At 48.9% G+C, this 23,585-nt stretch overlaps 2 protein-coding genes across 5 annotated transcripts; one reads left to right on the forward strand and one right to left on the reverse strand.

The window, feature by feature from the left end:
* ralgps2 (Ral GEF with PH domain and SH3 binding motif 2) lies at positions 1–23,464 on the reverse strand. 4 transcript variants are annotated; one of them, XM_037469230.2, is made up of 21 exons: positions 23,342–23,464; positions 19,726–19,811; positions 19,367–19,491; positions 19,179–19,286; positions 17,121–17,171; positions 15,476–15,559; positions 14,936–15,025; positions 14,773–14,865; positions 14,165–14,291; positions 4,777–4,914; positions 4,523–4,613; positions 4,383–4,450; positions 4,150–4,282; positions 3,928–4,076; positions 3,795–3,849; positions 3,506–3,583; positions 3,001–3,106; positions 2,192–2,284; positions 1,998–2,103; positions 1,792–1,883; positions 1–1,391 (listed from the first exon to the last, which is right to left on the reverse strand). In XM_037469230.2, the coding sequence occupies exons 3-21, from the start codon at positions 19,424–19,426 to the stop codon at positions 1,362–1,364; spliced, it is 1,752 nt and encodes a 583-aa protein (XP_037325127.1). In that variant the 5' UTR covers positions 19,427–19,491; positions 19,726–19,811; positions 23,342–23,464; the 3' UTR covers positions 1–1,361. The 4 variants fall into 4 exon arrangements, with proteins under 4 accessions (XP_037325127.1, XP_037325124.1, XP_037325125.1 ...); XM_037469227.2 differs by having other exon boundaries at positions 19,367–19,580; XM_037469228.2 differs by having other exon boundaries at positions 19,367–19,580; positions 19,726–19,814; positions 23,342–23,462.
* Positions 5,539–13,682, forward strand: angptl1a (angiopoietin-like 1a). The gene is made up of 6 exons (XM_037469233.2): positions 5,539–5,735; positions 9,660–9,915; positions 10,001–10,615; positions 11,893–12,086; positions 12,430–12,700; positions 12,980–13,682. Exons 2-6 carry the CDS (start codon positions 9,726–9,728, stop codon positions 13,165–13,167), a joined length of 1,458 nt encoding a protein of 485 aa, XP_037325130.2. The 5' UTR covers positions 5,539–5,735; positions 9,660–9,725; the 3' UTR covers positions 13,168–13,682.
* Positions 23,465–23,585: the final 121 nt, after the last annotated feature.

A 23,585-nucleotide genomic window follows, 5' to 3' on the forward strand; every position in this document is an offset into this window, starting at 1 on the left:
TTGGGTTGTAAAAAAAGGCTTTAGAGTGTTTATTGGTTCTCAGTCCGTCAACAAGGCAGCGCATCACTCAGCTGAGAGGTCACAGCGCCACACACACACACACACACACAGGGTCAAAGGTCATGCACACATCTCCCTCGTTTTCACAACAATCCAACAGGCTGAAACTCTTAACCTCTTAAAGGGTTAAACTATTTGTGACCTTTAAAAAGACAGAATTCACAAACTGGTTCATTTCACACGGGGAATAAAAGTAGATCAAGGTTTGTTAAAGGAAATAACACAAAAACAAGAGATTTAGGCATCAAGTTTCCTTGTAACTGAAAACACTTTCTGCCTTAATCCCAAAAATGACGTCAACCTGAAAAAAATAAAAACACGCAGCATCCCAAAAATGACCTGGTTCCATTATTTTCACCAAACACTGAACCAAAGAAGTCTGATTGATCCATCAACTCATTCATCTGTTCATCAAACACCTGCCTCCACGGAGACTGATTCTATGGATAAACAGCACCAAGAAGCAGCTAAAGGGATTTTGACCCCCCCCCACAGACCCTGATCCTCCTTCAGCTCCAGCGTGGTGAGCTCCTCGTCTTCAGTGTGGACTTTACTTTGTGCACATGTTCCTCTGCTTCCTTCAGTCAGACATCTGAACGTCTGAAGTGTCAAAAAGCGTGAAGCGTTGAGGTGCACATTGATGGGGGGGGGGGGGGGTAAAGAAGCTTTCTACACAACATGGGGGTAAAACTGTAAACAGGATGGAAACAGTTGTTTCATTTTTTTTTAAATGATGAATATTAATGGAATCAGTGTCGTCTCCATTGACCGGATCACCTTTAATATTTAGGATCCGTGAAACTACACACACACACACACACACACACACATATATATATACACACAGTGTGTGTGTGTCATGGTAATACTGGGAGATGGACCCCCCTCCAAACAACTACCAACACAAACCACAAAAAATAGTCTGATAGACGAGAAAAGTCCTTTCACAGCTTAAAGTCTTCTGGGGTGTGTGTGTGTGTACAGTGTGTGTGTGCATGTGAGTGTGTGTGTGTGCATGTGTACAGTGAGTGTGTGTGTGTGTGTGTGTGTGTGTGTGTGCATGTGTACAGTGTGTGTGTGAGTGTGTGTGTGCAAATAAACACTGGAAAAAAGAATGAACTCGTCTTAACTTAAACTGATGATTGTACCTTTGTGACACACACACACACACGCACACACACACGCACACACACACACACACGCACAGGTGAAGATTCAGTGGAGAGGGAGGGGGGGGTCAGGGGGGCTCATGGCAGTGAAAGCTCCCAATATTCATTCAGTACTGCTCTTCATCTTCATCATCACTCAAATGACATCAGATTGGCTGGAACCTGAAGTTGGAAGGAACCGTTTTACATTAATTAATGTTAATTAATTAACAGCATTTATTCAAAAAGATCGGAAACTTTATGTAGATAAACTGTAAATTGAGCTTTTAATTCATACATTGATAAGTGTGTGTGTGTGTGTGTGTGTACACCTGGTGTGTGTGTGTGTACCTGGTGTGTGTGTGTGTGTGTGTGTGTGTGTGTGTGTGTGTGTGTGTGTGTGTACCTGGTGTGTGTGTGTACCTGGTGTGTGTGTGTGTACCTGGTGTGTGTGTGTGTACCTGGTGTGTGTGTGTGTGTACCTGGTGTGTGTGTGTGTACCTGGTGTGTGTGTGTGTGTACCTGGTGTGTGTGTGTGTGTACCTGGTGTGTGTGTGTGTACCTGGTGTGTGTGTGTGTGTACCTGGTGTGTGTTGCTCTGGCAGGCAGCACTCAGGTGTTTGAACCAAAGCAAAGCGTTCATTCGGTTCCCTGCTTGGTACTTGTAGGTGTTACCTAGGCAACGGAGACAATCAGTGAGACACAAGCACCAGCACACCCCCCTCAGTGGAAGAAGGTGTGTGTGTGTGTGTGTGTGTGTGTGTGTGTGTGTGTGTGTGTGCGTCTCACCCTGCTCGGAGTCCGTCAGTAAGAAGACGTCTGGGTGCTCGGGGTCGTCGGCCATCATGACCATCAAACCCACCACACACACACACTTGCTGCACGTCGACTTGAACTGAGCAGAACCACCAGAAGAAGAGATGTTAACACAGGTGTGTTCTCATTACCTGGTGAGATGGCACCAGGCGGGACCTCAGACTCACGTGCTTCCTGTCGGAGGCCTTCAGGGACTTGGCAGCATAGTAGTAGAGCCGAGTCTCACACAAGGCCACCCAGTACTTGGTCCACGACGCCACCTGCAGGCACAGAGTCACCAGAGAGGTTCTTCATGGAGGCACAAAGGGCTTCACTTCATGTGTGTAACCAGGAGACGACTCCCCTGGCTGTAAGTACATGGCCTTCAGCTGAGGACCAGCCATCTACGCAAATCTCCCTACTCCATGACGGAGCTTCTCATAGACGTCCAAAGAGAAAAGTGATCTCCTTACTTTACTGCACTATGTACGCTAATGTGGTCATTTAGAGATTCATGTCACCCCTCCTTTGCTTGAGGGACTTGACCTGCAGCAGCATGTTGAGCTTCCTACTCACACTCTGGATCTGCTCATCACGGATCCCACCAGGAACCTACAGATTCATCATCTCTGGTCTCAATGGCCTTGACTAGAACAGACCTGTCAAATGTCAAATGACCTCCAGCCTCCAGAAATGTGTGAGCTGCTGTGGTTTTTATTGACTGACTGAACTATACGCTGCTCCACAGGTGACGGCTGGGTTCGGTCTACGTGGTTGTTAGAGGACCCGGTCCATGTAGACCAGAAGACCTGGTCCTCCTGAGGAACAAGCCCATCAAATGGGACGCAACTACATGTGAAACCTGGTTAGTTCTTCATGAGCATATTCTGACAATTGAGATCACGAGGAGGACGAGAAGCACAGGTTCAGAGGCCTGAGACACCTTCTACTGAGTGTGTGTGTGTGTGTGTGTGTGTGTGTGTGTGTGTCCTCTCACGGTGGGTTTCTTGCCCTCCTTCAGCACAGTCTTCCTCCTCAGGACCCCCTGCATCGTGACCGCTCCGGGGTACAAGTGGACCGCCAGCTCCTCTGACTCCGCCGAGCTACAACACACACGAGTAGTGTCACACACACACACACACACACACACACACACACACACACACACACACACACACCTTAAAATCTGCTGAAAATACTTCTTTTATAATAAAAAACTTTATCGTGATTAAGAACAACACAACATTGGGGGGCAGAGAGTGACAGGAGGGGGGCCCTCTAACCACTTATCCTCGGCCCCTCCTGGATGATGACCTCATTGATTGATTCAGATTTGTTAGAAATGTATCACAGGAAGAGACCAGAATCACCAGGTGTGTGTGGGACATGTGAGATGTTTAAGATTTATGATACCAGTAGAAGAAGAAGCCCAACCCAGACAGCTTGAGACACACACACACACACACACACACAGGGGGGGCTGTGGAGGCTCAGCTGGGTACCTGCTGGGCCTCAGGACTCCTCTGTAGGGGATGCGGGCCACGCGGGTCACTGGGCCCAGAGAGTGATAGAACCGAGTCCTGTTCAGGGTACAATGGGGGGTTTAGTTGTTCTCCTCAGGCTGAGTTGGGGCTGATGAGGGAGTCATCGATGGGTTACTGGTCAGACTGAAGGGGCTGCTGGGTGTGGTCTGCTCAGGGGTCTACTGGTCAGGGGGGGGGGGATCTAAAGCGGGACGTAGTCATGTCTGCATAGCTGTGTGTTGGGGGGGGGGGTTCTCAGACGCCTCACCTCTCAAACGCCGGCCACGACACCTCCTCGCTGAGCTCGGAGCCCTCGCTGCTCCCTGAGCAACAAAGAGACGGCGTCAACACGCACTCAGGTCGCCATGACAACGAGCACACGCACACATCGCGAGTCTCACCGAGCGAGATGCCGCTGGACAACGTGGAGCTTTCTCGCCCCCCCCCGGCACTGTGGCTCTCCATCACGCTGTCGTCCAGCAGGTGGCGAGAGCCGGCGTTGGGGAACGTGGCGCTTTTAAACTCCACCGTGTTCATCTTGTGGATGAAGCTACGAGGAGACACAGGGAGGAGGTAAGGACCTGGACCAGGACTCACAGGAGGACTGGAGAACAGGCACTGACTTGTAGCCCAGGCTGTGGCACTTCCTGTGTCCGGAGGGCAGCAGGTTCCTGGGGGACGGCGGCGTGGCCGGGACTTTGGTTCCTTCGCCCGCTATCGGATGTTTACGGACGCAGAGAGGAGACGCTTCCTGGCCTGGGGGGGGGGGGGGGGGGGGGGGGGGGGGGGGGGTGAATGAGGCTTGAGCACCAGGCTGTATTTAAAAAAGAGAGGAGCAGCGGGTTCTTTGACCTACCCGGTAGGTCCTCTCTGGGGGGGTTCACTCGCGGGGTGCTGCTGCCAGGCTCGATCTTCTGGGACAACCTAAAGGAACAAACATGCATCAGCTCCTGCTGGTGCACATGGATGAAGACCAGCATCCTCCAGCTTCTTTACTTGTAATTGTCGTCCTCCACAAACTTCTGCAGCTCCTCGATGTACCGCACTGAGTTGAGATACTTCTGAACGTGAGGCAACACCGAAACATCTGACAGAAGAAGACAAATATCATCTAGAGATGAGTGATCAAAGCTAGAAGACTAATCACTAAGAATGTCAAACTGAATGATTTCACTTGAGACTTTATATATATATATTATATATATATATATATATAGATAGATATGAATAGATATCTAACAGCGGCCCACCGTAGGTGCAGGATCTCTGCAGGTCCGATATGATCCGCAGGATGTTGTTCATCAGGTTGGACCTCTGCTCGTTCTCCAGGATGCTGCCCGTGGACGGGTAGGCGGAGTCTATGTAGGTCAGGTCAGACAGGTACATTCCTGAAACAGACCCATCAGACACCGTGTTCATGAACCCCCACGTTTCTTCTGGTTGGAGCACAGGTGAGATGTTTAGTCTCATATTAAAGGTAAAGACGTCTCATCTACGTCACGTTTTGCACAGGAAATAAACGGCGTTTCACGTCTCTGATTAAATAAAGTGGAAATCAGAAAGCCGAGGAGGGGGGGGGTCGTGCGTTTGTATTAAAGCTGAGGTCCATCAGGACTAAGATCTCCTGCCACACGAACAGTTTCTTCCCTTCGGCAGTCAGGCTCATCAACAGAGCCCCCCCCCCCCGACTGACTAACTCACTTTCTGTTAGCTGGTGCACTTTATTTTTATCTTTATAGCTTATGTTTCATCATCTTCTATGATACTTTGACTTTTGTAGCAGACAGTAAGACGATGAGCAGGAAGAAGATCAAACTCCTTGAATGACTGACATCTGACATCTGATGAAGGACTAAATGGGGCAGCTCTGTTATTCTCTTGTTTCCAAAGCAGTGACATCAGAGGTGGGCGGGGCTAATCCTAGAAAAAACAAGAGGGGGAGAAGAAAAAAAGGCAATCTCAAACTCCCCCCCTCTTCCTTCTTTCAGCCCCCCCCCCCTTTGTGAAAACTGAAAGCATCAGTTTTCAGAGCTCAGTGTGCTGAACCATGTCTCGGGACAGCTGAGTCCTCAACAGGACCCCATCGTATGGAAAGTAAAGACGTTCCACAGGAGACCAGAGGAGGAGGAGCAGCTTCAGGAGACAAAGACACACCGACATGAGTCCTGAGACTCGACCCACAACACACAAGTGAAGGAATCGCACAAAGGTAAATGCTGCCTGACTCCCTCCTGCTTTTAGAGTGTGTGTGTGTCTGTATGTGTGAGTCTGTGTGTGTGTTTGTGAGACTGTGTGTGTGTGAGTCTGTGTGTGTGTGTGTGTGTGCGAGCAGCTGGGAGAGCTCCGGCTGAGCGGGTCGGACCCTTCGGGGCCGCAGGCTGCAGACACAAACATTTAGAAACGCTTCCTTGGCTCTGCTTTGGAGGCTTTGGGGGCCTCAGATGCTCTTTGGAGAGAAGAACTGATCACTAAGACACCATTGGGCAGGAGGGGGGGCAGAGAGACAAACTAGCACACACACACACACACACACACACGAGAATTCTTTTACCTCGGGGTGAAAAACAAAGGAAAAAAGAACAGCTTTCATCAATAAATCGGAAGATCAATAACGTCAATAATTCCCATTGGAAAAGAGAAGAAGTAAAAAACCAGCTGTAAACACACACTAAGAACGTTGTGTGTAGCTCTGAGCCTTCAATGGACACACACAGCAAGCTAAACCTAAGGTGGAGCTAATGCTAAGCTAATGGATTGTAAGGGACACAAGGGGCGATGCTGAGCCCCCGTGGAGCCAATACTATTCTCAGGCTTTGACCCGGGTCGACCCAGGGGTCAGCCCGGCACTCGCACAGTGGACCACCAAGGTTCTACTAAAAGGTCTGAGCTGAAGTGGAGCTAGCAGCTAACGCAGCTAACTCAGACCTACTGGAAGATGTGTTCATCAGGTTGGAATTCTGCTCTCCAGCCCATTGGGGGGGGGGCTCTTATCTGCATGACTCCTTGTACTTTGTGCATTCATGAGCACGACCCACAAAGGCTGTTTGATTGCAGGGTTTGTGAAGCTGTTGTGTTTGTGTGTGGCAGGGGGCACACCCTAATCCCAAATACAGACCCCCCCCAAACATCAGCCCACATCTTTAGAGTTCCACTAGAAGAGGAAAACAGATGGTGGCCTCAGGGCTTCCTCCTCAATCCTACAGCATCATGAACGACTCCTAAATACGGTATTAATCAGCACCTGGTCCTCATTGGATAATCGGCCTGTGGGAGGAGCCAGCAGGGGATCTCTCTTTGGATGAAAAGGTTGTTCATGGATCAAACAAGGAACCTTTGAAGCACTCCTTCTTAAACAAAAAAAAAAAAACTTCGCCAGAAGCGGAGGATTCTGGGTAAAGCTTTTGGGTCCGGATCCGGACCGCGGTCCACTAGTTAGTGACCTCTGCTCTAGAACCTGAGAGCTCCTGACCCTAACCACGTCCCTCTGGCCGGGCTCCATGATGTCATGTAACTCCCTCCACAGGCGGACGTGATGACTTACTGGCCTCCGTGGAGGAAAGTCTGAGGAGCAGATGTGGGAACTAGGAGGGAAATACACGCTCTACGTTTCTCTCGTGCTTTTCAAAGCGCGATGCTTCAAAACACAGACGGACTCATCCTGCTATTAAATCACCACTGGAGATCCGGAGCTCAGAGACCCACTCCGGTTCTGGCAGAACAACTGCTTGGATTTGAATAATAAACTGGAAGATAAACTGAGGTCATCAGACTTCTCCATTGGAACCACTGGCGAAATAAAAGTAGTAGAAATAAACTTGACTTCTGACACCAGAACTTGGTCCATGAGGAGGGATGTGACACCTCTGCTTTAAGAACACGGATGTATACGTGTAGATATTATTATATTAGGATTGATGTGAGGCTCTCCAAGAAGGAGAATGTTGTTGTTATTTAACCTGAGCTAGATGGCTAACCCGTTAGCTCTTTACATCATCGTATATCTCGCGTCTTAGACAGGAAGTGCTGCGTCGCCACCAGAGGGCGCACCACAGCCTCCAACAACTTTGCGATAAACCTTTTCTGATCTTTCATTAACTGTTAAATGTGGGATTTTTCAAAACCCTGCAGAAAGACTCGGCTCCTGGTGCCTCTCATTTTATAAAAGTACAATTTTTAGTGTTATAAGCTGTTGTGTTGTACCCTGTGAAGCGTTATTAAGCTATTGTTGTAGTTTTAACCATGATTCCATCATGGCGCTGAGCGCAGGGCGATGGCGGTAACCACGAACCACGCTGCCTCTCAGTGACAAACGCCATCCGCCTTGAACCCGGTGTGACTGGACGTGGAAATCTCACAAGTTAATCAGATACCGGTTATAAACCACAGACTAAATAAATGTCCCCTGACTATTCATAACCAGAAGCTTAAATAAAGCTTCTGTCCTGTTGCTTCCACAGAACACAAAGGCTCTGGAGAGAAAGAGGAGATGAAAATAATCCCCCATATGGAACGAGTTCTGTTCAAATTACATAAAGGGAGGAATCCTCACTGTTGTCCATCTTTTGAATCTGAACTCTGCTTCCGCCCCAGTTTGTACTTTATCACATCAACAGTAAGGAATAAAAGGCACGTTGCTGAAGCTTTAGTTCCAATTCATGAAGCAACTTGTGCAACAGGTTTTACACGTCTCATTAATACAATACAAAATCTATTTATGACAATTAAATTAACTGTAAACAGCCAGTCCATCCTCTTCAATCAATGCGCATACATTTAACTCCTGAGCTCTGGTGGATGTGAGGGATCATGTTGGAATGAATGTTTATTACGCAGCAGTTTGTTGATTTGATTTATTCTACCTCAGTGGAGACTGAAATGAAGCCTTTGCATTTCTTGCAGCCCAATCAGGATTGAACATGTGGTTAGTCACGCAGCCTTTGACTGGAAGTGGTCATTCTTTGAGGTTTAATGCAACAATGTGAAGGCTCCTCCCTCACGTTGCAGGAGGTCAGAGCCTCAATGTTTAGTTTCCGTTTGTCAGGGTGGAAAAAAGAAGCTGTGCCTGTTTACGCTGTAAACCTTTTACCCCCAGAACACACCAACGACCTTTCACCCTTCCCCTGGAATGTCTTTGATAGCTCGGGGTTCCATGAAAGAAAGAAAGCCCTCGTAACCAGAACCTGCTCCCAAAGAGGAAGCCGGACCTGAAGGGATGGAGGAGGCGCCAGCTGATGGATGGTCTGTAAGGTGACGTCAGCGTGCTGAGGGCACAAAGGGAGCCCAGCTGCTGGAGTCACTGTGGCTGTACAGGACACGCCGTCTCCTCGCCCTCGGGTCCAAGCCACTGAGTTCCTGCGGAACCACAACGGGGTCACAGAGAAGTCTCAGGGTGGAGGTGCCGTCTCGTGTCCCAGGTTCTAAGTGGAGTCTGTCGGTTTTTGTGCTTTGAACCAGCAGGGCGAGAAGGAGGCACAAGACCAGTCCTGAACATTCCTGTAGAACCTGTGGAGCCCCAGCAGAGAGCATATCTCACATATTTAGCTCTCACGGATGCGGTGGAATCAGGGCTCGGTGTTTTAGCAGGAGGGGCCATACGGGCCAGTGGGGTCCGATCTGTGTGACCCAGGTCCTGAATCCTCTTAGAGACATTTTCACCAAACACTTCCTTAAGTGTTGGGATCTCCTATCCCAGCGTGGGAAGACCCTGACATAGAGAAGGAGACTAAGACTTCCAATAAGTGACCGATGATGGAAGGTCTTGATGCTCTACATGAGCCTCCGTCAGACAGAATCTTCTATTTAGTGTAAGAAGCCGTCAGGTTGTACAACTCAGTATCTGAAAGAGTTCCTTGGGTGAAATAAACCCTTTCAGGTTAATGCGATGCAGGACTTCAGGATGTGAATGAGCTCGAAGGATCTGAAAGGAATTGCAAAAAAACAAACAGATGTTGGAGGCATTTACCAGAAGCAAAACCAACAAGGCCTTGTCCCACGTGTTCTGTCCCTCTCACTCGGTCCTCTGAACAACTCTAATTGGAACACTTTCCTGAACAACTACTGATTATTTGAATATTTATATGTTCCATGTAAATCAGGGTTGACATTCCTTCTTTAACATGTTGTGTCCTCTCAGGGAGCTTGGGGGGGGAAGCGCAGGACCAACAGCTCTCCATCGAGCCCTTGCTCCACCCAACTAGCCATGCTGGGGCAGAGATGGAGCCTGTGCACCCTGCTGTGCCTCTCGTTGTGGGGGGTCAGCTTCTGCAGAAGCTCGAGGGAAGCCCGGGCGACCAATGGGCCTCCTCTCATCAGGAGTAAGAGAGCCCCCATCGAGGTGGATGCAAAGAAGTGCTCCTACACCTTCCTCGTCCCAGAGCACAAAATCACAGGTTCAAAAGCACCACTTCTTTGTGTCCTACACTTTCAGTTACTCCTCATTTTGTCTTAATCCAAGTCCTTCAAATCTGTCACCAGGTCCAATCTGTGCCAGCACCACAGGCCCAGAGCCCGACAAGGACAGAGTGACTCGCATCGACATTGCAGATGTGCGGGAGGTGCTGAGCAAACAGCGGCGTGAGATTGAGAGCCTGCAGCTGGTGGTGGACGTGGACGGGAACCTGGTGAATGAGATGAAGCTGCTGCGCAAAGAGAGCAGGAACATGAACTCCAGGGTGACCCAGCTCTACATGCAGCTGCTCCACGAGATCATCCGAAAGAGGGACAACTCTCTGGAGCTGGCCCAGCTGGAGAACCGCGTCCTCAACGTGACCTCCGAGATGATGCGACTGGCTTCCAGGTACAAGGAGCTGGAGGCCCGCTTCTCCACGATGGCCGGAGTGGTCAACAATCAGTCCGTCCTCATCTCGGAGCTGGAGGATCAGTGTCTGCGGAGAGGGGGGCACGGCGAGCTGCCGGTGGTTCCCCCGCTGGTTCAGGTGGTACCACAGAAGCTCCCAGTGAACCACCGCTTCACCAACGAGATCCATAACAACAACCGGGCCTTTCCCAGAGGGCCGCGCATGGATTCCCCCACCGCGAGCCCTTTTGGGACCAACCCTCCCCCCCCACAGGGGACACTCACCTCTGATGGTACGTACTCATTTAACCGGTGAAGACAGGATGAAGGACCACTGAGGTATTTGTCCCAAACACTAAAGTCTTCTTACTAAGACGAAGTGTCACAGATCCCTGTGATTCCTTTAGACAGAACCAAGCACCTTTAAAGGTGAACAGCGTTAAAGAAACACCGTAGAAGGCTTTAGACAGATTTAAAGTCCGTGGAAGGCGTGAAGGTCAACATGAAGTCCATTCCATTATGGCATGATCAACAAAACAGCCTTAATAATAATAATAATGTCAGAATTCATTCAGAACCTGTGGCATCAGTGTATTTGATCATAATATACACAATGCACTTCAAGCTCAAATGACGATTATTATAATTATAGGCTTCATTGGAGGTGAAAAAGCAGGATTCCCAGGCAGGTGATATAGTGTTCTGATGACACCATTGGGCAGGAGGGGGGGGCAGAGAGAGACAAACTAGCCACACACACACACACACACACACACGAGAATTATTTTACCTCGGGGTGAAAAAAAGTAAAAAAGAACAAGAACAACAAGTGTTCTTGGTTATTTCTGCCCCAATGAAGCGAACCATTACACATGTTTGGTTTGTTCCAGCTGATCAGCTCTCTTCTGTGATAACAGTCCTCAGCTCCATCCAGATCTGGACCAGATGGTGAACATCAGCCCTCCATCTGAACTGATGATTTATCTAAAACCAGACAGACAAAGAGGCTCATCCTTCGGGAAAAGAAAAACTAATTCCCCCAAATACTTTCACCTCTCGCCTCCATGAAGCACTTTACAAAGAATGAGAACTTCTCCTCTGATGGATGAAAGGAGAAAAACAGACACACACTAAATACAAGCAGATTGCACGAATGGTCCATGGAAGCTCCGTGTGACCCTGGAACTCTGATGTTGGGAAGCTTGCAGCAAAAAGGAGACATTTTTCCAGAGAATGTGGCCTCGGCTCAGAAAACCGTTCTCTCTCTCTGAGCTCCTCGATTGATGATGATGACTTTTGCATATGCAATAAAAAAAACTATTGTATATTTGCTCTGGAGGGGAAAAATGACTGTAATTTAGGAAATGGTAGGTTTTAGTACAAATCTAGAGGCTGAAACAAGATTTATAGATGCAGCATCGATAAGGCCATTAAATGATTTCTAGCATTTCATTGGCCAGTAAAAATCCTACACGTTTCCCACTTCAAGGGCTAAGCATCGTCAACTGGAAACAATGGACCCCATCCACAGACCCCATCTCTAATCAGAGACACTTGTCTCCGACCTCAGGTCCCTTCAGAGACTGCTTCCAGGTGCGACAGGCCGGCCACACCACCAGCGGCATGTACCTGCTGAGGACCACCGGCAGCGACCGCTTGATCCAGGCCTGGTGCGAGCACGGCCTGGACAACGGGGGCTGGACTGTGCTGCAGAGGAGGAGGGACGGGTCGGTCAACTTCTTTCGGAACTGGGAGAACTACAAGGTGAGGGGACGTTTGGGATAAACTTAATGAGATCAAACTAGAAGCAGAAAGATGAGTGAGCTCCCGGCCAGCTGCTCCATCAGTGTAAGCAGCTTAGTGGAGGATTTCCTCACGGTGGAGTCAGCCAAGAGCTGGAGCCACAGAACCTACAGACCGAGCTATGAGAGAGGCAAACGCAGCTCAACCCCCCCCCTCACACGGAGATGTGATCCAGGTTGTAAGTGAGCAACAAAAACACAAATACACGCAGAGGAAGAACGAGACAGAACTCTGATCATCTCAAACCTCTCAGAGACACTTTGAACTGGAAGCAGAACCTCTAACCTCCTGGTTCTTCTCACAGAAGGGCTTCGGGAACATTGACGGAGAACACTGGCTGGGCCTGGAGAACATCTACAACCTGGGGGGACAGGGCGACTACAAGCTGATGGTGGAGCTGGAGGACTGGACCGGGAAGAAGGTCTACGCCGAGTACAGCAGCTTCCACCTGGAGCCAGAGAGCGAGGGCTACCGGCTCAGGTTGGGCCGTTACCAGGGCAACGCCGGCGACTCCTTCAGCAGCCACAACGGCAAGCAGTTCACCACGCTGGACCGGGACAAGGACGCCTTCTCTGGTAACTTCTACTACTGCATATTGGGTTGGTGGTGGCTAATGACTGGATCTTCATTGTAACCACCTCAGAAATTCCATTTCATTTATTGTTTTGGTTGTGTAATTTTAATCTATTTTAATTTAGAATAAACATTTTTGTCTGAATATTCCTAAAAAGGTAAAAGTGCATTCTATATCATCATTATATGAGAAACATTGTGACATGGTGGTAAAATGACACTGGCTAAGCTCCGCCTCCAGCTGTCCATCATCCCAACGGCGTTGCGTCCCTCTCCAATAGGTAACTGCGCCCACTTCCATAAAGGGGGCTGGTGGTACAACGCCTGTGGCCAGACCAACCTGAACGGCGTGTGGTACAGCGGGGGGGTCTACCGCAGCAAGTTCCAGGACGGAATCTTCTGGGCCGAGTACGGAGGAGGGTTCTACTCCCTGAAGACCACCCGCCTCATGATCCGACCCATCGACTGAGGCCTCCGCTATCGACCCACAACGTCTCTCACAGAGAGGAAGTGATGTCATCGTCCTCCTCCAGTGAGAGTGGAACCAGCTCCTATGTCCCTCCCCCGTCCTGTTTTACTTACTCTAATATGTAATAAAAAGGCAAAGGACCGTTCACACAGGAGATTCCCTGAGAGCAGCTGACAGGGACATCGGCCCGTAACGAATGTTTAACCAGAGCATGAAACGTGTGGGACAGGACTCTGCAGAGCCAGGGGGGGGGGGGGGCTGCTCCAGCATGTCTGTAAATATCTTTAACTTTGTTTGTAAAAGGTCATCTAAGAGAATGAATGTTCGTACGGTGTCACTCTGCCTTACTTTGTTATTTATCAGTGTATTTATAGTAATATAGTCATTTTATATCCACTCCGGCACCAGAACCTTTCCTAATGTGGTTATATGTTTGGTTTCCCCCCCATGTAGATACAGGAGGACACTTTAACAGAAAAACACTTTTCTAATTAAATTCTTCTGTAAACATTCAAGTGTGAATTCAAGTTTCTGAATCATATCCAGTTTACTGGTGAGATCGATAAAATCAGACCTGCTCAGCCTCTGTGGACCCGTGAGTCAGAACATCTTAAAGACTAAGCACAACGTAGGATGTACCGGTTCCAAGAGACCAGCCAAGACCACGTCATGAGGACCGGCCAGGACCAGAACCCCTCAGCAAGCTGTGGTTCTACTACGTCGGATTATTCCTCCCCAAGAACTCCGTACACCTCGGAGCCCGTCTCCATCGAAGGAGACCAAGTACCAAAGGCTGGAGGAGCCGAGCAGAACAACATCACATTATCAGGGTCATGAATCAGAGGGTTAGACTCCCTCTTCGTTCAGATCATCCTGCATGGTGCTGCACTCCAGGAGATGATGCTCCGCATCCGGTGACTCTACTCGTGAACCGCCCATGAAGATCAGAAGCTAGGAGCACCGAGTCTCAGCGTGTGAGTGTGTGGGGGGGGGGTACCTAGGTACGGGATACAGGACACCATGCTCTGGCTGCTGATGAAGTCCCTCAGACGCTTGTAGTTGTCTTCTTTGGACATTAGGTAGTCGAGGCGGTCAAAGGTGGCCTTGTCCTTACGACTCAGCAGCTGTGAGGAGGAGGCGGAGACGGAAGCAGTTACGTCAGGTAGCAACACGAAGGCTCCGCCTCCTAGTGACCAACCATTGGTTTCAACAGACGACATCATCACTTAGACTTACTACGACTACAAATATACACTTAATGCTGCAGGAGTCAAAAAGAAACCAGCTGTAAATCTGCTCCCTCTTTGTAAAGGAGTAAAGGTTCTCCTGTGCTTTCTGTGGTAGGAGACATTTCCAGCATTACATCATCGTGGAGTTATGTAAGCTGATGGCTCTTTAAATGGATCCTGATGCTCTGCTAGGTGTGAAGGAGAAAAAGAGAGGAGTAGAGGAGGTATCAGTGAGGAGTAAAAGAAGGTAGCAGTGAGGAGTAAAGGGGGTAGTAGTGAAGGGGGTAGGAGTGAAGGGGGTAGGAGTGAAGGGGTGCTGGTTCAGGTCTGCGTGACGTCCTGGTTCAAGCAGACCTCCCCACGTAGAGGAACTCACCGCCCAAGTCTTGCTCAGCCTGAAGATGGGGGCGCTTTGCAGCGCCGACACCACGGCCATGACGGCGTGGAGGTTGTTCATGTCGCACAGTTTCTGAGGGAGGAAACAGAGGAGTCATCACGGGACCTCCAGCTGGGAGCCGTGTGAAGTCCTGTTTGTGTACCTTGGCGGTGCGGATGTACACACTCAGAACCTCCGCTCGGATCTTCAGTGTCTGAGCATGGAGGATCTCCCGAACCACCCAGAAGCTCGTCTACAAGACAAATAATGACAAGAAGTCACATCCTCAAAGAGGGTTTGACTCCAGACTGCATCAGGAACCACATCTGGAGAAAGATCCAGATGATTCCAACCGATTACACAACAGATATTCACCACAACCCCCGAGGTGTCAGACGTCTGCACATTGTGTCCTGATATGACGCAGGGTTTCCTCTACACTGATGGACACAAGGGGTTTCCATGGCAGCACATTCTTGTGAGATGGTCTCATGTTTGTGCTGGGTGGCAGTGAAGTGGGAGTTAAGGGGGCTGGAGGAGGATCAAAGGGTCCAATGCCCCATGACATCATTCCCCACAGCGTCCTGTTGATGACGTCACAGGGCAGCACGGCGTACCTACTCCCCTACACGGTGCACTGACACGCATTATGACTTTCAGCCTCGGGGTGATTGGCGGCTCGTAGGAGAGGGGAAGTCCTCACCTGGTTGAACCTGCGAGTGAAAGCCACCACGTTGGGAGAAGAGCTGTGCTTCTCCTTCTTGTTCCAGCCACAGCTCGACAGCTCCTGAAGGAGAGGGGGGGGTGAGGCTGTGTGGTTCAGTAAACACAATAAGCATGTTCCCACTATGCATTTAGACTAAAAGTCACATTCTAAAACAAAAACGTTGAAAGATTAAAACTCGCAAGGAAAGGCAAAGATGAGTCACTGTGATGGAATCTGCGAGTGTCTCAAGGTCCAGTTATTCTCTAGAACACAAAGTACTGAATGAATGTCTTGTTTCCTCAGTTCTTCCCTCCCAATTCCCCCAAGAACTCAATGTGGAACGAAGAGCTGAAGGTCCTCAGCCAAAGCTACTAAATCACAAACGTTGTGAGGAGCGAGTTTCGGAAACAAAAAAGAACTCCAGACCTTTTCCTCTGAGATGTTGGTTCATTTTTAAGCTAAAGATTATCAGGTTGTGAAATTTACCGGAGGGAAAAGGTTCTTAACTTTAACTCGTAAAGCTTTGACGTCTATGAGGAAATGACTCTACTTCTGTGTGGTGACCAGCAGGGGGCGACTCCTCTGCTCCCATAGACGTCTATGAGGAAATGACTCTACTTCTGTGTAGTGACCAGCAGGGGGCGACTCCTCTGCTCCCATAGACGTCTATGAGGAAATGACTCTACTTCTGTGTAGAGACCAGCAGGGGGCGACTCCTCTGCTCCCATAGACGTCTATGAGGAAATGACTCTACTTCTGTGTAGTGACCAGCAGGGGGCGACTCCTCTGCTCCCATAGACGTCTATGAGGAAATGACTCTACTTCTGTGTGGTGACCAGCAGGGGGCGACTCCTCTGCTCCCATAGACGTCTATGAGGAAATGACTCTACTTCTGTGTAGTGACCAGCAGGGGGCGACTCCTCTGCTCCCATAGACGTCTATGAGGAAATGACTCTACTTCTGTGTAGTGACCAGCAGGGGGCGACTCCTCTGCTCCCATAGACGTCTATGAGGAAATGACTCTACTTCTGTGTGGTGACCAGCAGGGGGCGACTCCTCTGCTCCCATAGACGTCTATGAGGAAATGACTCTACTTCTGTGCAGTGACCACGTGGCGTTTAGGGCCCGTACACACACGTCTCATTCTGATCTGCTTCAGTATGGTAAGAACACAGCGATTATTCAGCATCATAAATCTAGACAAGAGGAAAGGATTTCACTACAAATCCCTTGGTTCCTTTCCTTCTTCCCTCTGATCCGTCTCACTTTGCTAACCCAACATCCAAAGAACACTCAGTGGAGGGTCGTAGATCCATATCTGCTGCTTTATACATTATTACACCTCCTGGTGTTCTCATCACGCTGCACTGGATGCGCTGCTCAAAGGCTCCCTGACAAACGTCCCACCAGCGTTAGCAGCGTTGAGCTGAGTGGGTGCACAGCGGCGGGAGGAAGCAGGTTGAAGCTGACCATCCTCATGGTCACTTCTCTTCTCATCATTTATGCTCGGTTCAACTCCAGCAAGTTGTCTTCATCACGTCTACGTGCCTTCAGGCAGCGTGTTGCTGCCATGTGATTGGCTGATGGGCTATTTGTGTTGACAAGCATTTGAACAGGTGTGGGTGTGTGTGTGTGAGCTCACCTCTGGCTGGATGGCTTTGAACACGGGGGAGTCCATGAGCGTGATCTGTCCCTGAAGGAGACAAAGCACCAGAATGGTCACATGAGGTCTACATTCTACATCCAGCCCCCCGCCCCTATGGGCTCACAGACCTGAGGCCCCCGCTGACTCTGAGGGTTTGTTGGATCCCACTGTCAACCCCCCCCCCGATGGGCTCCTTCCACGCGATTTGAAGGACACGTCAAACGTTCACACTTTAGAGGCTGAGGTTACATTTAGTTGTGCTTCCTGGAGCAGGAGGAAGCATCAAGCTGAAGGAGAACCATGTGTGTGTGACATGAAGCTGCTGTAGCGGGACATATTCTGGAATATCTTAAGTCAAATTAGCTCGTACCTCATTGCATACAAGTCAATAAATGTGTTTGCTGTTGGTTTTTATGAACAGTATTCATTGTTTTCTCTGCCTTAAGATTACAACATTACTTTGAGCTGAAAGTATGTGGCTTAACAGATTCAATTTAAAATAACCAGAAAAAGTTCATGCTCCGCCGGGGAGGCTTATCTTCATAAGTGAAATAAGAAGATTACCGTCTCTATCTGGATTTGAGTGTTTCAGGTTTTAAGGTTTTTAGTGTCAGAGGTTCAGTCTATGCGGTCTTTGGAGGACCCGGCCCACGCAGACCACAAGGCCGGGTCAACGTGAGGTTGCAGCGCACCAAATAAGACGCAGCTTTTGAGTCCTTTATGAACCCTGTCGAGGGAATTACCCACAAGTCATTGCAATATGATGAAAAAGATAACCAGTGAACGCACTGAGGCGTAAAAAAAAGGGTTCATTTAAAACATTAAAGGATTAAAGATGTGAAAAAAACACATGAAATCAGACGATATTTATTAATTCATCAAATAATAAACTGTCACCAAACATTCAAATGAACGCTTTACTTCAAATCGAAGTAAAAGTATGAAATAAATCTGGTCATTGAACATGATGCAACACGTGTTCAATGAAAAGTCTAAAGTCCAACAGGGGGAGGGAGCGCCATCTGGTGGTGAACAGTGCTGAGAGGACCAGGTTATAAGAGACATGCGTCCTTGTGTTTTAGTTCTCGTGAAACGTCATCAGTCGCAGCCCGAGTTCTGGTCCAATTCTAAAGTCCGCATCTGGCCGAGAATGGTCATAATACCCGGATGTGACTCGCCCCGCCGATTTTACCCAGAATGCATCGGAGCAGGCTCGTCTGTTCTTCTGAGAGCCAAATATCCCAGAATGCATTTCACCTCAGCAACAGGCAACACGACAGAGGGAAATAAACACAACAGCAAGGCGAAGTTTATAAATTCTATGATATTTAATAGTTAATTAAGGGAATGTGATTTTAGGACTTTTTCAGACGAGAAGTTAGTTGTTAAAGCAACATTTCTGCGGTTTGTCATCGTTCAGCCTTCGTAACAATGTGCTCCGTGGATGGAGATGTGAGGTGTAGTTCACGGACCGTCAGACCCTCCAGCACCGGGCGGTCAGCTCATCTCAGCCCGCACAGAGCAGCCTGTTTTCGGCGAGTCTTCTGTGAAATGCTCCGCTGGTTTTCACGTCTCCGTAGCGGTTATACATGAGATATAACTGTACTAGAACGAGTCTTCATGACCTTTAATGTGGTGTCAGAGACTGATGTTGTTCACCGGTAACGTGTTTGAGGACAGAGTTTAGATTCATAACTTCATGTTTAAATGTAACTTTAACGTCTTGTCTGTATCCACAGAGTGCAGCTTGTTTATTGTCCATCATTGTGCATTAAAACTAACAATGTTTTAATTAAAGGACACGAGGAGACCGTCATCGAGACTCTAAACTGGAAGCAGAACTTCAGCTTCAAAGAAACTCTGAAGCTCTGAATTGTAATAATAATAATACATTTTAAAAATTCCACATATGAATTATTGTATAGTTCTCTGTATGATATTTAATGTCTGGTCAGCTGCTTGTTTAATGCTGTAAAATGTTTCTATTTCTTTGTTTGAAAATAACTAATCTGTACAATAGAGTAAAGGCCCTTTAACCACGGAAGCTTCACTCACCGCGTATTCCTCTGGCGTGACCTTCAGCACGTCGAACACCACGGCGTCAAAACTCTTCTTCAGGTCCGAGGAGCCTTTATCGCTGAGAGACTCTGAGCTGCTGCTCTTCTACAACACAAGAAGAAGTGTGAAGAAGGCGGCCTTAGTGTCCCCGTGTCATTGCGCGCTGTGTGGAGAGCGGGCCTCACCTCAGACACCGGGGCAGCGGTGGAGGTGATGCCTGAGTGGCCATCGGGGAGGTCCATCATTCCCTCAGCATCTAGCTCTACAGCACGAGAGCGATCATCGTCCTCAGAAAAGCCCTCCCGGCCCTCTACGCACACGCACATGCACGCACGCACACACACTTATAAATGGAGGGTTGTGGCTCAGAAGAGAGTAAAGACAACGGCCTCCATCAGACTGTGAAGATATCAAAATGTAGATAAGCATATACAGGCTCACCATCGAACAGCATCAGGTACAGAATGAACACATTCACAATCCAAGGATCAGACAACACACATGACATTATGGTAATGTTCACACACAAACGGGTCCTACTCACCAGGTGTGTGTGTGTGTGTGTCAGATGCTCATGGTGTTGGGGGGGGGGCTCTGGTTCTGGAGTCTGGACCTGCTGCTCTCAGGCTGCTGCTGGGAGCGATGAACAGGAATCAACATTACTCAGAAGCAGGGGCTGGAGTCCATATCACAGTATTTAACATTCTGAGGGCGACCCGGTGTGTGACAGCTATTTCAAGTTAACACATTCATTCATTCATTCATTCATTCATTCATTCATTCATTCATTCATTCATTCATTCAATCATTGCCCCCGAAAGGGGAGCGACGCCGAGTCGGTGGTCGGATCCTCCCAACAAGCTGATCTCAGTTGGGTATTTCGCTGCATGCAAAGTTCATGTAACGTTAAATATCTTCATGACCATGGGTTTGTACCCCCCCCCCCCCCGACCATACGGGCGACGGGGGTGGTACACCGCCCAGCCCTACCAGGAGCCCGAGGGAACTAGTAGCTCACTGCCGTTTGATAGGAGGTTACCATGACAACGCACATGTGCACTTAAGCAGCTGCTCATCTGGAAAATAATCAAACAACATGAAACATCAATAAAACCACTAGTGGTCTAAAGAAGAAACACAATTACCGAAAGAAAAAGACTTTCATTATCTGTTAAATCTCTTTGTAACTAATTCAATTAAGGACACAGTATATGAGCCGCTCCAAAGGAACTCCCATCATGCACTCTGCCTGCAGGCCTGAGGTGCAGTGCCTCACATTAGCCAGCAGGTGTCTCTACTCTAAGGTGCAGTAGAAAGCATCAGTAAGCAGAGAACAGAGCGTGTAGCAGCTTGTGTCAGTGACTGAACCAGTCAGACAGTAGACGTACCACACTGGAATGACCCCTAAATGGCTTATTGGACTATGAAAGAATGACAGGAAGCAGGTTCTGAATACAATGAAAAATGCTGATCAATAAACCCTGATGGTTTCCAATCAGCCTCTTCATGGAGAAACCACCAAGAACATTCAAAGCTCTGGGCCGTGTCTCATTTACACGATGACTCTCTATAAAGGGGGGGGGGGGGGAGGTCAAAAGCTAATATACTACTCATTTTGACTATAACCCAGCTGTCAAATGTCCCTAAAGAGACCCCCCAAGAGATCCAACTTTAGTCCAAACGATTCACTGCTCAGGTCTTACATGACATACATCATACGATGAAGTCTGGATCGTCTTCTGTGATTGCACCACAGCAGGAACCAGGAGGTCAGCACACTCTCAAGAGGAGGAGCTGCTTTCTGCACAACTTCCTCTGCTGCTTTAAAGGCGCATTGCTCAAAAGGCGAGGCAGCGCTGTGCCGCCTGTGCACGTCTGGAGGGAGATCCAGTGCATTATCCTTTTATAGTCCTTCATCTTCTCACACAGGCTGTCAGCTGATGAAGCTCGTGTCCACAACACCCACTTCACCCAAGAGCCAAGCTGCATTACAAACCCCTCACGTAACGTCCTTATCGAAACACATCAAGATAAGTAGCTTTGGTCGCGCCTCAGAGGAACAACGTGACCTCACGTGACTTTGCTGATCCATCTGTGCCGAATGGATGTGCCAGACGTGGGGTTACCACGGCAACCAGGCCACACCGAGCACCGGCGGGAGGTCACATGGAGAGAGGAAGCTTAATGGGAACCACAACGCCTCCAGAACGGGTATCGTTCAAATAGAAAGGGAAGCTTTGTGTGTACTACTACTCCCAGAATGCACCTGGGAGGTCCATCTTCTCTACTGCTTATCCTCCGAGGGTTTGGGGGTCACGGCACCAGACAGGGTACCCTCTGGACTGGTCTCCATTTAGGGCTGACACGGAGGCCACAACAATCAACCAACTACGGGCCATTTAGAGTCACCAGTTAACCCCCAGAACATGTCTGTGGGGGGTGGGGGGGGGGGGGGGGGGGGGAGTACCTGTAGAGGACCCACGCAGGGGGGAGAACATGCAAACTCAACCCAGAGAGGGGCTTTCTCTCCCGTCAGGAGAAAGGACGAGTAGCAATGTAAAGGTTTCTCTGGGGGTCCATCACCACGAGCAGCAGATCTATCGGGTATCAGAAGTAGAAACAGGAAGGATCCCAAACGGATTCCCTTTATGACTTATGATGGAGAACAGCATTTGGAAATAATGATAAAGTTGTATCCACCTACTCAATCAAACAATGCTTTCAGAAGCATTGACATATCTAAACAAAATGTAACACAGGACAGTGATGGACAGGAGGTTTGAGTAGTAACAAAGAGATGAGCAGACTACACACTCCTGCTTCTGACATTAAGAGGGTCAACAAACCATCTCAGGAGTGACATGAGCCCCAGGATACTGTATTGTTAATAAAAGTATTCATGTCAAACCATCTACAGTAACGCGTTATGGATCATACCATCTACAGTAACGGATCATACCATCTACAGTAACGGGTGGTGGGTCATACCATCTACAGTAACGGGTGATGGATCATACCATCTACAGTAACGGGTGATGGATCATACCATCTACAGTAACGGATCATACCATCTACAGTAACGGGTGATGGATCATACCATCTACAGTAATGGGTGGTGGGTCATACCATCTACAGTAACGGGTGATGGATCATACCATCTACAGTAATGGGTGGTGGGTCATACCATCTACAGTAACGGGTGATGGATCATACCATCTACAGTAATGGGTGGTGGGTCATACCATCTACAGTAACGGGTCATACCATCTACAGTAACACGTTATGGATCATACCATCTACAGTAACGGGTGATGGGTCATACCATCTACAGTAACACGTTATGGATCATACCATCTACAGTAACACGTTATGGATCATACCATCTACAGTAACGGGTGGTGGGTCATACCATCTACAGTAACGGGTCATACCATCTACAGTAACAGATGGTGGGTCATACCATCTACAGTAACAGATGGTGGGTCATACCATCTATTGTCAGGATCAGGCTACCTGCTGAACCCCCGCCACACCCAAAGTGCTCGCGAGGGAGCAGCTGGGGGGGTTCACCGCCCAATGAGCTGCCCAGGAGCAGAGCTCGTGCAGTGAGTATGTTAAGAATGTTTGGGCAGACGGTTCTACCGGGACAGTCCGGTTCTACCGGGACAGTCCGGTGCTACCTAAACACCAGCTGTAGAGACCTCACCCCCCCCCCCCCGCTCTTCGCCACATTAGCATGCCGCAGACAGCTGCTAGCTTGATTCACGGAGCTAACGGCTTTGTGAGGGAGCGCGTGATTTATTATCACCGTGATGTTCAAACTCCGCAGCGCGTGGTGGGGTGGGGGGGGGGGATCCGTGCCCTCACGTGGGTGGAGGATAAAACCCAAAATAACGTCGGAGATAAGCTGGTTCAACCAGCAACACGCATATTCTCACAACAACTGGGTGAGTCCCAGTATCGCTGCCCTCGCTTGTTCGCGCCTCCTGATGGACGATGCACTTTGATAACGGAGCGTACTGCGCCTAAAAACAAACTCATCCAACCCGAGCTCGGCGCTTAACGTTAGCTAGCTGCCTCGATGGGGGAGGCTTACGTGATGTAGAAGACTATAACAAACTTCTCCCTTGTTCTGCTAATCACCGAAGTTGTTCATGTACCTTATTCTTCTTCTGATATTCCAGCGGGCACATCCGGGACACGGCTAACAGCTTTTTAATGCTAACGTTCGGAACGATGCGCCTCAACAGCTGTGTTCTGTTTTCAATGAGCGTAGAGGGGCGGGGCTAAAGGACGACTACCCCCCCCCCCCGCCTCAACTCACTCGATTCAACTCCATTCATTTGGTCAGAGCCTAAAATGACCACAACAACACGAGTCTCAGTAGTTTCCCTACAGAGCTCC

The sequence above is a fragment of the Pungitius pungitius genome, chromosome 7, assembly GCF_949316345.1.
Source record: "Pungitius pungitius chromosome 7, fPunPun2.1, whole genome shotgun sequence".
Taxonomy (NCBI): domain Eukaryota; kingdom Metazoa; phylum Chordata; class Actinopteri; order Perciformes; family Gasterosteidae; genus Pungitius; species Pungitius pungitius.

Excerpts from the sequence above, each read along its gene's own strand:
- angptl1a (XM_037469233.2), top strand. The coding sequence starts at position 9,726 with ATGCTGGGGCAGAGATGGAGCCTGTGCACCCTGCTGTGCCTCTCGTTG. Across the intron at positions 9,916-10,000 it reads CCCAGAGCACAAAATCACAG|GTCCAATCTGTGCCAGCACC; the intron begins GTTCAAAAGCAC and ends ATCTGTCACCAG. Across the intron at positions 12,701-12,979 it reads GGACAAGGACGCCTTCTCTG|GTAACTGCGCCCACTTCCAT; the intron begins GTAACTTCTACT and ends CCTCTCCAATAG.
- ralgps2 (XM_037469227.2), bottom strand. The coding sequence starts at position 19,507 with ATGTGCGTGTGCGTAGAGGGCCGGGAGGGCTTTTCTGAGGACGATGAT. Across the intron at positions 14,292-14,772 it reads GGCTGAGCAAGACTTGGGCG|CTGCTGAGTCGTAAGGACAA; the intron begins GTGAGTTCCTCT and ends TCCTCCTCACAG. Across the intron at positions 2,285-3,000 it reads AGGAGGGCAAGAAACCCACC|GTGGCGTCGTGGACCAAGTA; the intron begins GTGAGAGGACAC and ends CTGTGCCTGCAG.